The sequence below is a fragment of the Electrona antarctica genome, assembly GCF_951216825.1.
Source record: "Electrona antarctica genome assembly, chromosome: 2".
Lineage (NCBI taxonomy): Eukaryota > Metazoa > Chordata > Actinopteri > Myctophiformes > Myctophidae > Electrona > Electrona antarctica.
The window spans coordinates 44,705,133-44,721,057 of record NC_136807.1 but is presented as its reverse complement, the minus strand read 5'-3'; the positions used below and the strand labels follow the sequence as shown (position 1 = coordinate 44,721,057).

The window sequence follows — 15,925 nt, the reverse complement described above, 5'->3', positions numbered from 1 at the left end:
GTGTCCCTTTATTCCTATATATGGAGTTCTGTGTCAGGCATGCTCAAATATGAAGTGTTGTGATGTCAGAACAGGCCAGCTCCATATATGGAGATATGATCAGGTCCAGATCCCGGGCAGAGGCTTTTGTGCTGGTTCTGGATAACGGTGTGTCCGACGGACTCGACACCAGGCACTGCACACCCTGTGGAGGTGTGGAAAGCGTGTGTCGAATTTGAAGTCGGTGGGGCGAACGGTTTTCGACGTACACACGTACGTACGCACAGAGACTTGATGCATTTATAGATAGATTGTTATTAATTTAGTGATTAACCCATTTTGGGGCGGGAACCCCTTTTGGTGTTAGCATTATGTTATGCTTTAGCTATTGAAAAATAGCAGATCTACAAGCTCATAGCGCGCCACCGAGTGGCGCGCTACGAGCTTGTAGGTCTGCTATTTTTGAAAAATCGAAGAACGACTGACATTTTTTCAGAAAACTGTCAGGATGTAGAAGACATTTTTAGAATCTGATCTCAGGTCAAAATGGGTTAAGTCCAAATTAACTGAGAATTCAGCTAATTAGGAATTCAACAAATTGCCATGGCAGGTTTCTGATTCTTGAAGGGGGCGGGGCACATCACTTGTAGAAGATGAGAGACAGCGTTATCCTGCCGTCTCTATATGAGAGGTTTTCACACCTTTGCATTTTGTCACACTTACATCTCTCTCATTAATTCATGTAACCTCTGGCATCATCACTACAGCATATTCCTGCTGTTTGTGAATGCAAATACATGCATGTCTCAACTACATTGCAGTTTAAATTTTAAAATAATGAGTGTATCTCTAATGCGTGTATGTGTGTACATTATGCCTGTGAATGCATCATGTGTGGTTTTATGTAGTTTGTGCACTTGTAGGGGGGTTGTACGGTACGGTACATGCATGGGTTTGACTGAATACGCCTCTCCACAGGGACAGGAATAATTTGTCGACTGTGTGGAGCTCTGTATTCCCAGTTCACAGCCTCCAAAATTCCACTGGGCCCAAAACTACACCTTGGGGCACACCCAAATCAAATCAATTGGCTTTAGCAGGAAGAGGGAGAGAGAGAGGAGGGGGAGGGGGGAGCATGGTTGGCCATGGCTACTGTTAGGGCTGAATGATATAGACAAAATTCAAATATCACGATATTTCTTGCCAAATACCTCAATATCGATATTGAAATGATAATATCTCGTTGAGACGATAATATCAAATTATTTATTTCCCCCCAAAAAAGCATTTTTCTTTGTCCAACAATACTTAATTTAAAAAAATGTCCCCCCAAAAATGTTTTACTATAAATTACAGCAGTGATTAAAACCAGGGAAAGATAACACTTATGCCATATCATGTTATCTAAAATCCCTGACGATTAATAGTCTTGCATCACAATCTCGATATAATATCGAGACATTGCCCATCCCTATATATAGCTAGTGTATCTCACCGGGGGTCTTTTCCCTGGGTTGGTGCCTGGGGGTGGGGTACCGTGGAGAAGCCTAACCCCTCGTTCACCAACACTGTACCGGGCCTGTGATTAAGAGAGAGAGGGGAGAGAGAGAGAGAGGAAGAGAGAGAGACAGAGAGAGAGAGAGAGAGAGAGAGAGAGAGAGAGAGAGAGAGAGAGACAAGCCGGGAAGGCCGAAAAGAAACGGAGGAGAGACAAAAGTGGGGAGGGACAAACGAGACGGTGGGCCTTTAGTTTACGAGGTATATTACTATGAGGTACAAGCCGGTCATTTGTAAAGTAAAATGTCATACCCCCTCCCCTCCCTCCTCCTCCACCCATCATCAAGCCTCCTCCTCCTGAATCCATTCCCTCATTTTCTCCTGTTGCTCTGTGGTTCCCCTAACACCCAGCAGCGCACACACACACACACACACACGTGTGTACAAGAGAGGGGTAAGGAGGGGTAATGACATGAGACTTAAACAGTGACTCTACACAGAGCCGCTCTGGGGGGGGGGAAGAATGGAGGTTAATGAGCTGACAACCCCTCCGCCCCCAACACGCCTCCTCCTCCTCCTCCCCCTCCTCCTCCTCCTCCTCCTCCTCCAACTCCCCGTTGCACAGCTCCCTGCTCTCCAACGCACGCTGAGCACACACATACATACACACACACTGAGCACACAGATATATATACACACACACACACACACACACACACACGCAATGCACACTGAGCACATAGATAGACACACACGCACACACAACCCCCACGAGGAGACAGTGTGGGGCTGAATGCTGGCACGGAGCCAATGATCTCAGGCCTAGAGAGAGAGAGTAACCGGCGGGCGGCTTCATACTGTTTCACTATACAGCTGTCTGACTGAAGCTAAACAGTCCTCTTTGGCTATATGAACTATTCTGGGAGATAGGGCTGGGCGATATACGGGACAACATCAAATATCCTGATATGTTTGACCAAATACCTCGATATATCGATGTCGACGGTAATAGCGTATAGTGACGAGAATATATATATATTATATATATATACATTTTGCAAAAATACCAAACTCCCAACGTGTGCGGTGCACTGTGAGCTTGTATGTCAGCCATTATTTATTTTTGAACATTGTTTAAAATTATTAAACAATGGGCCCACTGAAATGGTTCAAATCAAGGGAAGACATGACTTATGCCATATCACAACACATATCAGGTCAGACAGAATTGAACACACTATATACATTTTAATCTTGTCAAGTCAACGTGCTGTTCCTTTGACTTACTGTAACTACAGTGAGAAAAGTACAACATCTCACCCTCTCATCAAAAGACACAGCAACCCTCACCACAGAACAGGCCATAGCACAGCATGGTGTGACAAATCCATTTATAGAACATACAGTGAATAGCCAACCATGGCCTCGGAAACAACCCCAAGTTCTCGGTTGTCACGTGGTGTTTTCCTGGGTACATAAGATGTTAACTACAACCGCAGCGGCCTTTGTTTTGCATCGCCAAAAAACGCAATATGAAAAGACGACAATTAAGCGCTCACACTTCGCAGTTTCTTCTGAGCCAAGCCACATTGTGAAGAGTGAAAGAAAGACAGAGGGAGGGAGAGAGAGAGAAGTAAAGTGATAGCAAGCAGACGATGTAGACCTGTGTGAAAATGATATGGCCTTTTAACAGATGACAAATTAGGTGAGCGCCAGTTAATGTAAACAAACTCCATTTGCGGGAGCTTACTAAAGGTGGAAAAACAAGATAGAATGAAAGAAGAAGGGCGCCACAAAGCACTCAGCATTATAGCCTAAAGACAGATGCATCTGTTTGCCAATGAGACAACCTGAGTGTATGCGAGCGAGTGAACGCGGGTGTGTCTGTGCGCGTGCGTGCGTGCGTGCGTGCGTGCGTGCGTGCGTGCGTGCGTGCGTGCGCCAAGGCTACTTCTATGTGGGCCTGCTGCCAGCCTGGCTCAATGTACAGCTCCATTACCCCCCTATTGAGAGAACAAGTGGATCAATCCGACCCACTGGCATGGGGAATACTGAATGTCTGGGAAAACGCGAGCATAGCCATGTGAGACCATGTGAGATGCTAGGGGGGTGGTCCTAGTGTGCACTCTACATGGGAGATGTTTCCCCGTCATTATAGATCGTCTTGAGGAGGACATCCAGCTGAAAAGCATTAACACATAAAATGAAATAAAAACAACTAAAGCTAAGTAGAACAGAACAAAAACGTCCTTGCCTTGGAATAAAAGAATAGTACTAAAAGCTCGAGAAGTATTTATCAAAACGCAAGCATGTTTATCTTTTATTTTTTCATCTTGAAAACAATGGGAGATGAATGGTTAGTCATTAGCGTGTGTTGAATCTTTCGAGTGAGTAATTTGTAGGAAAAGCTTGTGCATTTTTAATACTCTTAAACTGAAGAGCCCTAAGAACAAAACTCCATAAAATAATAAGCAGCGCCTTCACCTTAGCGCAGCGCTAGCCAGGCCTCTCAATTATTTACCATTAATGAACCGCCCAGGGCCATTTTCTTCCTAAGTACAATATCAACCATCCCACTGAGACTGAATCAGCTCACTCAAATACTTAACTACATTTACTCAATTATGCTTGCTGTTCTTAATAAGACAGAGACAGGGAGGGAGACAGAGGCACATAAGCTTTCTTCTCCTTTCTGTGTTACACGTTCTCCTACATTTCCGCGGTCACATTTTAATTTATCAGGGGAAAGAAAATGTTGTACTACAAGTGCTCAGTGGCGTCTTTCTTCTTTTTGTTTATTTTTAACTCAAGGTAAAAAAAACAAAAACTTCTACTGAAATACCCATTCGTTTGAGAAAACGAGCAGGGGGAAGTCTCGACTTTGCTCCTCTCCTACATAGTACAATGCTTAGCATTAGTCTAACTCTGAGAGTTTAAAAACATGATCAGCGTAAACCAAACACTCAGGAGTTTACCATGTGGCTAGTTTGATCTCACTCAACGGTGTGGGAGTATATGTTCAGTAAAAGGAACGTTTGCTGCCGTATTGAGTCGTTCTCTGTAGCACATACAGTGTACACAGTAAAATCCTCAGTGTTCATTGAATTATTACAGGTCAATCTAATTACTTTTCTACACTCTCAGAGTTAAACATAAGCCTCAGGATTTGTCAGTGTGTAGGCCTGATTGCCAGGCATCCAGCAGGCTAACACTTCACAGCCAACCGGGCCACCCACCCATGGGCCCCCCCTCTGTGTCGCCACTCCACTGATGAGTGCCATCAGCCTTTTTAGGGGCCACTGGTTCTCAATGTGGGCTGCGGGGTTCAACGCCGGGGGTCCTTGAGGGGGTTTCCATGGAGTTTCCAGCTAAATGAGTGATATAATTAGGAGCCAAATGGACCCTTAGTTACAGGTCTGTAACTCTTGAGAGTTAAAATAACACTGAGGATTTCACAGCATAAATAAGGGTGCCAGAGATGAAACAAGAATGACACGCGTATCATTAACAGACAGGTGAAACAAGCGCTCTCTGTTGTGCATCTGTTCCCCTTTTCTGCTGCGTTACAGACTCTGGGTTGAGACCATAGAGTTATAACTAGAGAGCAGATGAGGAGCGACAGGCCCGTCCCACGCTATTCACTTCAATGAAAGTCTGGGGGCTTGGTTGAGACTTCCGAGCGACGTTTCAGAGTATGGGGTCAGATTCCCATTGGCTTAGGCGGCGTTTCAAAGTATGGGGTCAGACTCGGACAGCCAATCATGACTAGGTTGCGCAAAGGTCGCAAAAAAAGGTATCAAATGGCTTGAAATGATAAATGGGTTGAGCGTCACATGTTTAGGTGTCCTGTGGGGGAAGCCTAACAGCACAGCAGCCCACTCTGGGGAGTTGCACCCACAACCTCAACGTAAAGCCAACTCCCTGCAGTGCTGCACAGTAACCATCACAGGAATTACAAATATAAGTCCTGGCTATGAGTCCCTGTGGGAATAAAGGTAAGAAACACATGCACGCACGCACACTGTATTAGTATACATAAAATGTTTGAACTTCTTTTGTAATTTTTAACCCTAACCCTGAAGCCAGACTTATTATACATTCCAGTAGTGGCATGCCGGTGTCCCGTAATTAAAATGGCCACTCCACAAGTTGAGAACGAAAAACAACTATTACCGAGTCCTGTTGAGGACCTGGAAAATTGTCCTCACAATGTCTATTTCTCAAATTCTACCATACTTGTGGGGATGCTTGACCCTCATGTGTAAATACAAGCACGCACACATACATAATTTAATTTCTAATTTCACTGTACACACAGACATGCTGACACGCACACACACGCACGCACGCATACACGCACACAGCGTGCTAGAGCAGCTAATGCGGATGGCCTCTCTAACTAACAGGGTGTCCACTGTGACCCACTAGTTTCCTGTGTCTGTACATTTTAATTCCTACAGTATGAATGTGAGAACGGTCATGGTCGACAGCCTCAGGTGTACAGTAAACTCGTTACAGTGAGCATTAATGGCCACTCAATGAAAAGGCCACTCCAATGCACTGTTGTGAACGGTCTCTGTGATATGGACAAAATCTAATATCATAATATTTTGCATCAATACCACAGTATCAATATTGTGACGATAATATCTTTAGTTTTAGTTTTTATAAATGATCTACAAGCTCATAATGTTTTGCAATGTGATTAATCAAAGTATAGTATACATGGTATTCCTGGCCCCAATAGGGCTTAACCCATTTTGGTGTTAGCATTATGTTATGCTTTAGCTATTGAAAAATAGCAGATCTACAAGCTCATAGCGCGCCACCAAGTGGCGCGCTACGACCTTGTAGGTCTGCTATTTTTCAAAAATCAAAGAACGACTGACATAGAAACAAAGCTTTTTCAGAAAACTGTCAGGATGTAGAAGACATTTTTAGAATCTGATCTCAGGTCGAAATGGGGTTAAGTGATTAAAATCAGGAAACAACATTACAATATCCCAAATCCCAGATGATATAGTCTCATAATACGATATAAACTATAATATCGATATATTGCCCGGCCGTACCTCTCTTATGTAATGTTGGAACAGTAAGGTCAAAGACAGATGTTTGGAAGATATTTTGGTCCTTTTCGGCTACAATAACAACTAAGCGAACCGTGTTGTGTAGTTTAGTGTTAACATTTTACTGGTTCTGGATTAGTTTCCTCGGTTTCAGAACCTAATTTAAATCTACAATCTATAAGATTCTAAACCGGGTCTCCTGCATACATTTCTACGGCCTGCTTGGGCCAGTTTGACCAGTAGTGGTCCTACTAATATAGGATTGGTAAAAATAACATTTAATTCACAAAAACAAACTCCCAGATTGCAGCTTTACAAGCAGGAGTAAGTGCAGGGCCATGTAGAATTGGCGTCTATGGTATAATGTAAAAGCCATCATCTAAGTGAGTGCAAATAGCTTCTACCATCTGTTTGCTAGCTCTATAGGGGATAACTTCATAAGGGTGTGTGTGTGTGTGTGTGTGTGTGTGTGTGTGTGTGTGTGTGCTGTACATGTTTCTGATATATCTGCGTTATCTCCCTCTCTATAGATAATGCTTTTAATAAAAAACCTTACATATCCATTTATATCATGTTCTTGTTCTGAACACTGCACTTCTGTCACATGAAAAAACACTCTAGTTTCTACTGAAGGTGATATAGGAACAGTTGTTATTGATTCTATTGTTGAGCTGATCACGCGTGCACAGATGCATTTTGCCTTCATGATCACATGAAGGCAAAATGTGTATTTGGAGATTCAAGGATGAGATGCATACATACTGCAGATACACGTTTTATTAGTTTTATTTTTCATTTAGAGTAGACAATTATTTTGACCCCTTTTTTTCTCCCAATTTAGCCTAGTCACTATGCCCCACATATTTCTTGCCACTGCTATTTTACTCTATACTGGCTCACACCTGCCAGTGAGGAGCCCCCACCGGGAGGACAGAGCGCCAGATCCATCCTCTTCCTCCCGTTAAACATTCCCCGACCCACAGTCGGACAGTCGGGCCGGGCATCTACTACCCACTGTAGTAGATGCCCGGCCAGACCGCACGCACCACAGTGGATTCAAACCACTAGACAAGTGGTCCTTGAGGGGGTTCCAGGTGGTCCCCAGCTAAATGATGGAGAGTTGGTAACCAAATGGACCCTAATTGAGAGTGTAAAATGAATTTGGTTTCATTTTACACTCTCAAGAGTTAAATTGTTGTTAAACATCTGCATTACTTAAGGTAATTTACAAAAAGTTTACACAATTAGAGAATGTAGAATAATTGCTATTTTGAGTACCGGTATGTTTGCCTGTTATCTCTCCTGTGGTACCGACATCAATGCAGCATGGAGATATACTAACCCTATTCTTTAGTTGTTGGGTCTGCAAGGCTGAATCTCATCAAATGGTGGTCCATGGCTCAAATGCAGAATAAATAATGGGCCTTGATATGAAAAGGGTTGAAAACCACGGCGCTAGACGGGTACTGTACCGCTGGGCCACGGCGCTAGACGGGTACTGTACCGCTGGGCCACGGCGCTAGACGGGTACTGTACCGCTGGGCCACGGCGCTAGACGGGTACTGTACCGCTGGGCCACGGCGCTAGACGGGTACTGTACCGCTGGGCCACGGCGCTAGACGGGTACTGTACCGCTGGGCCACGGCGCTAGACGGGTACTGTACCGCTGGGCCACGGCGCTAGACGGGTACTGTACCGCTGGGCCACGGCGCTAGACGGGTACTGTACCGCTGGGCCACGGCGCTAGACGGGTACTGTACCGCTGGGCCACGGTGCTAGACGGGTACTGTACCGCTGGGCCACGGCGCTAGACGGGTACTGTACCGCTGGGCCACGGCGCTAGACGGGTACTGTACCGCTGGGCCACGGCGCTAGACGGGTACTGTACCGCTGCGCCACCCGAGCGCCCTCAACGTCACCCATCTAACCCCATGAAACCCTGTGTCCCTATTCTATGGGTGAACATTCAGCAAAAATAGCAGATCTACAAGTGTGTTGTGCTGTGGTGAGCTTATAGACAAGCTATTTTCAATGAAGAGATTTGTTGTAGAGGGGGGGAAAAAAGAGCAGGCCAAGTATAAAGCCCTGGGGGACCCCGTTTAACTGTACATACAGGGTTTCATCGGTTAGAGAGTCAACTGTACACACCACAATTCCTCAGTGTATAATTTATCCACTTTGTACGCACTCAGGATTTTACATTGTACAGTAGAATAGCTAACTGCAGCACAACAGAACACAATAAAAACCTTGTAAACACCATTCAAATACAAAATAACTAATACTTCACGGTGTTCATTCATCCACTGTTTGAGTAGAGCAGTTCAACACTCACTAGCTGTCACTCCGTTACAGCAGTTCCCAAACTTTTCAGATCAAGAAAGACCCAAAAGAGAGATTACATACAGTTTGATTGGGTGAAACTAGTGAAAATAGCTGATGTATACAAGCATACAACTTTGCGCCGCATTAATTGCAAGCTTGTAGATCAGCTATTTTCCACTACATCTGAATTATATTTATGGACTCTTTTTAGATGTGTTGAATTCGTTTGTTTGTTTTAAAATGAATAAAATTATATATATAAAAAAGATAGTTAAATAGTTGAATATACATATTTTTCTAAATGTAGGAAGAGAAAATGGGATTTTTACTCGAGTCGTGACCCATAAACATTGGTCTGTGACCCACAGATGGGTCCCGACCCACTGCTTGGGAATGGAAAACGGTTGTTATAGGAATGTGACCGTTGGATTTTGCTTTAAATGCGCCAACGCAAAATGAATGTGTAAAGGATGCCGTTCCTCGACAGATGCTAGCTGTAAACTCCTATCTGAGAATAAAAAGGGAGGTGGGGGGAAAGACTGTGAAAGAAAACATATACTATTTTCATTTCAACTGCTTTAGGGATTAAGGCTCGGAGCGCTAGGAAAAAAATGCATTAAAATAATCCACCATTTGCATGTTTTATCTCACAAAGGAAGCTCAGTCACACGCACGCACGCACGCACGCACACGCACGCACGCACGCACATACACGCACACGCACACGCATACACACACGCACACGCACACGCACACGCACACACACACACACACACACACACACACACACACACTCACACACACTCACACACACTCACACACACACCAACCCCCACTCCATCTCTATCCTATTTCCCCTCCCCCATCCTGGGTGAGTTCACACACCCACACACCCACGCACACACGTAACAGAAACATACACAAATGTGTCTGCACACAGGGCAACGCATACACACTATCATCAAACACACAAAGACACATATGCAAACACACACACATATACAGTCACATGCACAGACTCGCACGCACGCACGCACGCACGCACGCACGCACGCACGGATCAACCTGCTGCCATCTGCTCTGTGCGCTCAGTACAATCCTTGCAGAATACATTATTCACTACAATACATCACATCACATCACATTCCCTCAATGTCATAGCCTTGTGCTGGGGAGGAGAGAGGGAGAGAGGAGGGAGAGAGGGAGAGAGGGAGACAGAGAGAGAGAGAGAAGAGAGGAGGGAGAGAGGGAGAGAGAGAGAGAGCGAGGAGAGAGGGAGAGAGGGAGAAAGGAGAGAGAGAGAGAGAGAGAGAGAGAGAGAGAGAGAGAGGGGGGAGAGACTGAGGGGGGGGGGCACAGCAAAACAGCTATTGTAATGGCAGAGAAAGGGGAATAGACAGAGATAGAGGGAGAGAGAAAAGGGGGGGGGGGGATTTGCACCCCTTGTATTACGGCACAGTAGCAGAGAAAATGAAACACGGTTCTGAATTGGTTTTCACGTGAGACATGGTCGTCAGTAAAGCTGCCAGCGGGTCCATTTGGTTACATTTGTGCATTTGTGGTACATTTGGTTACATGTGTGGTAGTGCACACACTACCGTGTGTGTTGCCACATCTGTGGCAAAGCAAGCACAGAACCTACAGCTGGCTGGGCCACACTACACCATGTTGTTTTCCCCTATGGTCCGCGAAGGACTCCACTTGTGATTGGATGAGACGGTTGAAGGCAGCGCTTGTTTTGCTTCACGTGATAAACAATTACGTCTATACCATGGCTGCAAAATTTAAATTGAATCGATTTGAAAATCTTAAAAACAAGTTATTAAAAAATAGCCAATTTACAAGCTCAAAACACTTCCCGTGGCGACTTTTGAAATTGTTTTCCTATGACGACGTGCACAGAATACTGACACCAGGTTGAAAGTGGTTAAACCAATATTTGAGCCAGAGGTCCCAGGTTCGATTCCAGCCATCGATTCATGTGTCAAAGTGTCCATGAACAACTTAACCCCTAACTGCCCCCTCCCTCCGCGCTGCTCTGTGGGCAGCGTTCAGCTGGCTGAAGCTGAAACAGAATTTCCCCACCCATTTTGAATGCCATCAATGCATTGAAAGGGACAAAATCCTGTTTAATCAGACATTGAATGCTCTCTGTAGACTGTAGCCGTCTACTACCAAGATCTGAATGCTCTCTGTAGACTGTAGCCGTCTACTACCAAGATCTTAGTAGGCTGCGTTCTGTGCGGTTGATCACAGCTACCAGCGACGACACACCTTCTCAACTGACTACGTGTGCGGTTAAGACTGATATGAGGTTAGGGGACTTACGTGGCTGGTTAAGACTGATATGAGGTTAGGGGACGTACGTGGCCCCCGGTTAACACTGAGGTTATAGGGTTAGATTTAGTGTTAGGGTTAGTAACGTCGGACGACGCGCGCCGTCGCTGTCAAATCAGTAGCCGCGACCAACGCAGAATGCAGCCTATTAAATTTCTCCAAAACGTCACAATATAACGTTTCGCGTTGGAGACGATTGCGGTAGGTCAGTACTCAGTAGACGTTAAATTCCCCCGTGGAATGAAAAAAGCCTAAACCTAACCTAATGAATAATTTAATTTTTTTTATAATAAACATCGGTCTGGCTCTACTGTACGCATTTAGATTGTTACTCTCACTCACACGCTTTCATCTGTCATTCAGCCAAAGCTAACGTTTCAACTCGGTGGCTCAACTGGGCTGAGACCCAATTAACCTCCATGGGGTCGCACGGTTCAGCGAGTCTTGGTCAATGTGTGGATATAGCTGAATCCTGTATATTCATTCAACACACAGAAGGTCACCTTCTTAAAAACATGTTTTGCCATTTTTAACAGCTGGTTTCACTAGTACCCTATTGGCCTGAATATAAGACTGTTTTTTCGTAATGTAAATATCCTAAAAAACGGGTTCGTATTATAATAGGGGACTAGACTATTTGACATTCAATGTTCTTTTTCCACAAATGAGTCGAGAAAAATGGGGGTCGTGTTCTGGCACACCAGAAAGAAAAGCGTTTTTGGTTGTTTTTGTTACTTTGTGCCACGAGATGCTTCCTTAGAGTGAAACTTCACGCCAAAGGAGAAGCTCCAGCTCAGCACTGGTTCGTCTTCACGGTCTCAGGAGGCTTTCAAAGCAGGACACGCCACGCCACGTGACCCCCTGACTGCAGGTAGAGTGTCATTAGCCAATAGGAATGCTCCACTGGAGCCATGGTTTGCCTGTCCAAACAGTCATTTGAATGAGAGAATCTTGCTGTGTCAGACACTTCCCTTCCCAGCGCTCCTCTCTTCCCCACCACTCTGCTTTTTCCCACCCTCCTCCCCTCTCCCTCCCTCCCTCCCTCCCTCCCTCTCTCCCCCGTGCCCAGATGCTCTCCTGGCTCTTGTCTGTGTTTGGGCTGCAACTGCAAGGGGTCACCGCCTGCCTTGTTCTCACACGTGGAGCCTGTGTGTGTGTGTGTGTGTGTGTGTGTGTGTGTGTGTGTGTGTGTGTGTGTGTGTGTGTGTGTGTGTGTGTGTGTGTGTGCCCGTGCGCGCGCGTACATCGAGAGAGAGCGTGCAAGAGAGGCCACACAATCTCTGTGGCTGAGTACATGAATGAGTGTGTGCATGTGTACTGTACTGCATGTGCGCGTGTCTGCAAGCTAGAACAGGCACGTGTGCCGTGCTCAAGTGTGCGCACGCGCGCGTGCGTGAGTATGCCTTTATCCCTGTGTGTCTCCATTTCCCACAAGTGTGTATGTCTGCCAGCTCGTGTGCGACTGCATTGCTGTGTGTATGGGAAAGCCTTTCCGTGTGTGTGTGCGTGCGTGCGTGCGTGCCTGCGTGTGTGCGTGCGTATGTGTGTGTGTGTGTATGTGTGTGTGTGTGTGCGCGCGTGTGTGTGCGTGCATGTGTGTGTGTGTGTCTTGGTAGCTCAGTGCCAGGTCTCTCTAATGAGTCTGTCAGGCGCTGTTAGCGACGGCGTGCTCCCCTGGCTCAGCGCGCTCCCACAGACACACTGTGATTAGCCGGGCCAACAGCACGCCACCGGGCCAGATTAAACACTCACCACACCGCCAGGGAGCTCACGCACACACACGCGCACGCACACACACACACACACGCACACACACACGCGCACGCACGCACGCAGCAAAGAGCAGAGCGAATTCTCACACCCCCCCAAGTCCCACCACTGTGAATATGACACACACGCTCCTGTGACACACACACACACACACGCAACAACTTCAACATCATCTGGATTATTAGCCTGCTTTGGTACAGTAACTCATTATCTGCCCTCTTGAACGAGGACAGGTGTGACAATTGTCACCGTTTGTGAAATGTGTGTTTGGGGGGGGTGGCCCTTGTAGTGTAAAGTTATGAAAGGCATTTCTGGAATTCCATATGGGCCACGGCCGGGTCAACGTAATATATAACACATACAGTACTTTGTGTTGTATACGTCCAGTATAAACTGCTGAAAGTTCTTCAAGGTTTTTTGTTTGTTAAAGTCAGAGTCTGGGCTTTTATGTGTTATTGCTTCAATGTTGTTTTTTTTTAAATCCATACCCGTCTGGCATGACTTCCTGTACTGTACTGTGACGCTGACTGGTGCATATAGGGGAAACCGGTCATGCCGATTATGATATTTTTAGTTTTTCTTTTCAGTGTGAAATTATTGTGAGATTTCAAATGTCCCTGCACTGTCCGTATTCAGGGAAAACTTTGACAAACGTGACGCGTTGCGGAGGTTGCCATTCGGCTATTTTCAGCATAGATATTAAGAGTTAGAAAAAACAGAAAAGTCACCGTTACAGAGCCCTGAGGGGCTCAAACAACAACAACGTACAGTATGCGGTTTAAGTGTGACCGAGGTGGGGGGGGTGGGTCTATTCTATTCTATTCATTATGAACCTGCATCATCCGTCTCCCTCCGCTGACTCCTATGAGCATCACTCAGCATTAGGACGGCTCCTCCCGCCGCTAACAGCCTTCAACGTCTTCATTAAAGCGACATGATCCACTAATTACAGGTAATTACCCTTTAATGAGCAGCGCAGATGAACGAGCAGATATGTATGAGGAGGACGGGCCGCAGGACACATCATTTCTCACCGCTCATTCAAGAGGGCCAAGAAGTGCTGGCGCCAAACAGCTGTTACAGAATACTGTCCCTGAACGGGAGTGTCAAAGGCCGCCGTTATGCTCGGTTGTGCGCCAGTACCGCACGCGCGGGAAAAATACTATAGGTCTACATTGCAGTGTGAGCTTGTAGATCTGTTGCCCGGTCTTGGGGCACGCCTTACCCTTTATCCCTGAACTGCTTTGCCATGTTTTACTATCTTGAAAAACATTTGAATACAGTTCAACTACATCGACACCTTTTGAGCTTGTAGATCGGCTATTTGAACTATTTTAAAATGATTTTCAAAATAGTAAAGAATGGCAAATAAGTTTAGGGACGTGGCAGAAGATATTTTCGAAGCGCGACATGAGGTGCAACCGATTATACATCAACCATTAAAGGTTGTTGAAGACATGTGGCTGGTAATTAATTAAACCTGTCTTTAAAGAGTGGAATAAAGCAATAAATAACCAATAACATTATTGAGTATATTGTAATGTGTCTTGCTAGTGGACAAAAATAGTATTTCTGACCCCAAATCACTGCCTTAGTGCCTTTTTTATAGATATTTCCCCCCCTCCCTTTTTAAATCAGACTGACTGGCACTGTCATTTGGGCCAGGTGCCTTGCTCAATACATGGCAATTCTACAGTTACAGATTTTTGATTTGGACTTCCTAGGTCTGGTTTTCTTTCGGAAATTGGGCATGATCAAAGTCTTTTGACAGTAATTAACAGCATTGAGATGCAGTTTCTTATCTCTGAGCTGCAGGAGAAAAGTCCCTATACATGAAGGCACCATCCAGCAACTTCCACCCGCGTTCTCCCTCACTCTCTCTCTCTCTCTCTCTCTCTCTCTCTCTCTCTCTCTCTCGTGCCAAGTGGCCTATTTTTACTCCTCCGTGTGGCACATTCAGGGTTTTCCTTGTCACCACCACATATCCTGTCATCGTTGTATTGGTTGGTCGTACAGTTAAGTCAAGAGGCCCAGATCCACCTTCTCCAACAGTCTCTCTCTGATGTGGTCAAAGATCTCCATCTCTGCATAAGGTGCTGTGCCACTTAGCGTCGTCTGTTGTTGTCACCATCTTGAGAGTAGCAGCGTTAACCACTTTCAAAAGCTGCCTTCCCTATTTTCGGCGTGTCATTATACATACAGGCCAACATTTACAAACCATGCCATGGGCTTTTTTGAGGGCCTATGTCCAGCTTTTGAGGGTTTGTGTAAACACAAACATTGTGTTAACACAAACATTGTGTTAACACAAACATTGTGTTAACACAAACATTGAATGCCATTGACAATGAACACAAACATTGAATGCCATTGACAATGAACACAAACATTGAATGCCATTGACAATGAACACAAACATTGAATGCCATTGACAATGAACACACACATTGAATGCCATTGACAATGACACAAACATTGAATGCCATTGACAATGACACAAACATTGAATGCCATTGACAATGAACAAACAGTGAACAAACATTGAAGACGAAGGTGAGGACACAAATTGTGATGGCCGGAATGAGAGGATGTATGATGATAAGAGCGCCCTTCACTTCACACGGGTGTGATTTATTTGTTTCTTGAACAGAATAAATTGCAGATGTACTGTAGCTCGTAATGCAAAACGTCTGGGTTTCCGAGGCTACTCGTAATGCAACTGCTACTTTTTTCACCACGCTACAACACAACGTGTAACAGGGCTTACGCGGTAAACCCTGTTAAGATCTGAAGCCGTTTCTACAAATACCTTCTAAGTCAGTAGTTCTCAAACTTTGAAGATTTTTTTTTAAATGTTCAAAAATATCAGATTTACAACAAGCTCGTAGTAGTAGTATGAACACTTGAAGTACTTTCAGAGTTGAGAAAATAATTATGCAACAAAGGAA

General features: G+C 45.2%; 1 protein-coding gene across 3 annotated transcripts in view; it reads right to left on the bottom strand.

Moving 5' to 3' along the window:
• The window catches only part of LOC306914643 (TOX high mobility group box family member 2-like), a 166,355-nt gene that overhangs the window by 70,137 nt on the left and 80,293 nt on the right, over positions 1–15,925 (bottom strand). For 2 of the 3 annotated variants that reach the window (XM_079491789.1, XM_079491787.1), the window contains one exon: positions 1,475–1,558. The exons of the other annotated variant lie outside the window; for it this stretch is intronic. Coding sequence is in view for 1 of the 2 variants with exons in the window: in XM_079491787.1 (XP_079347913.1) it covers positions 1,475–1,558 (84 nt within the window). In the remaining variant the exon portion in view is untranslated. The remainder of the gene's footprint in view (positions 1–1,474; positions 1,559–15,925) is intronic. 3 annotated transcript variants of the gene reach the window in all.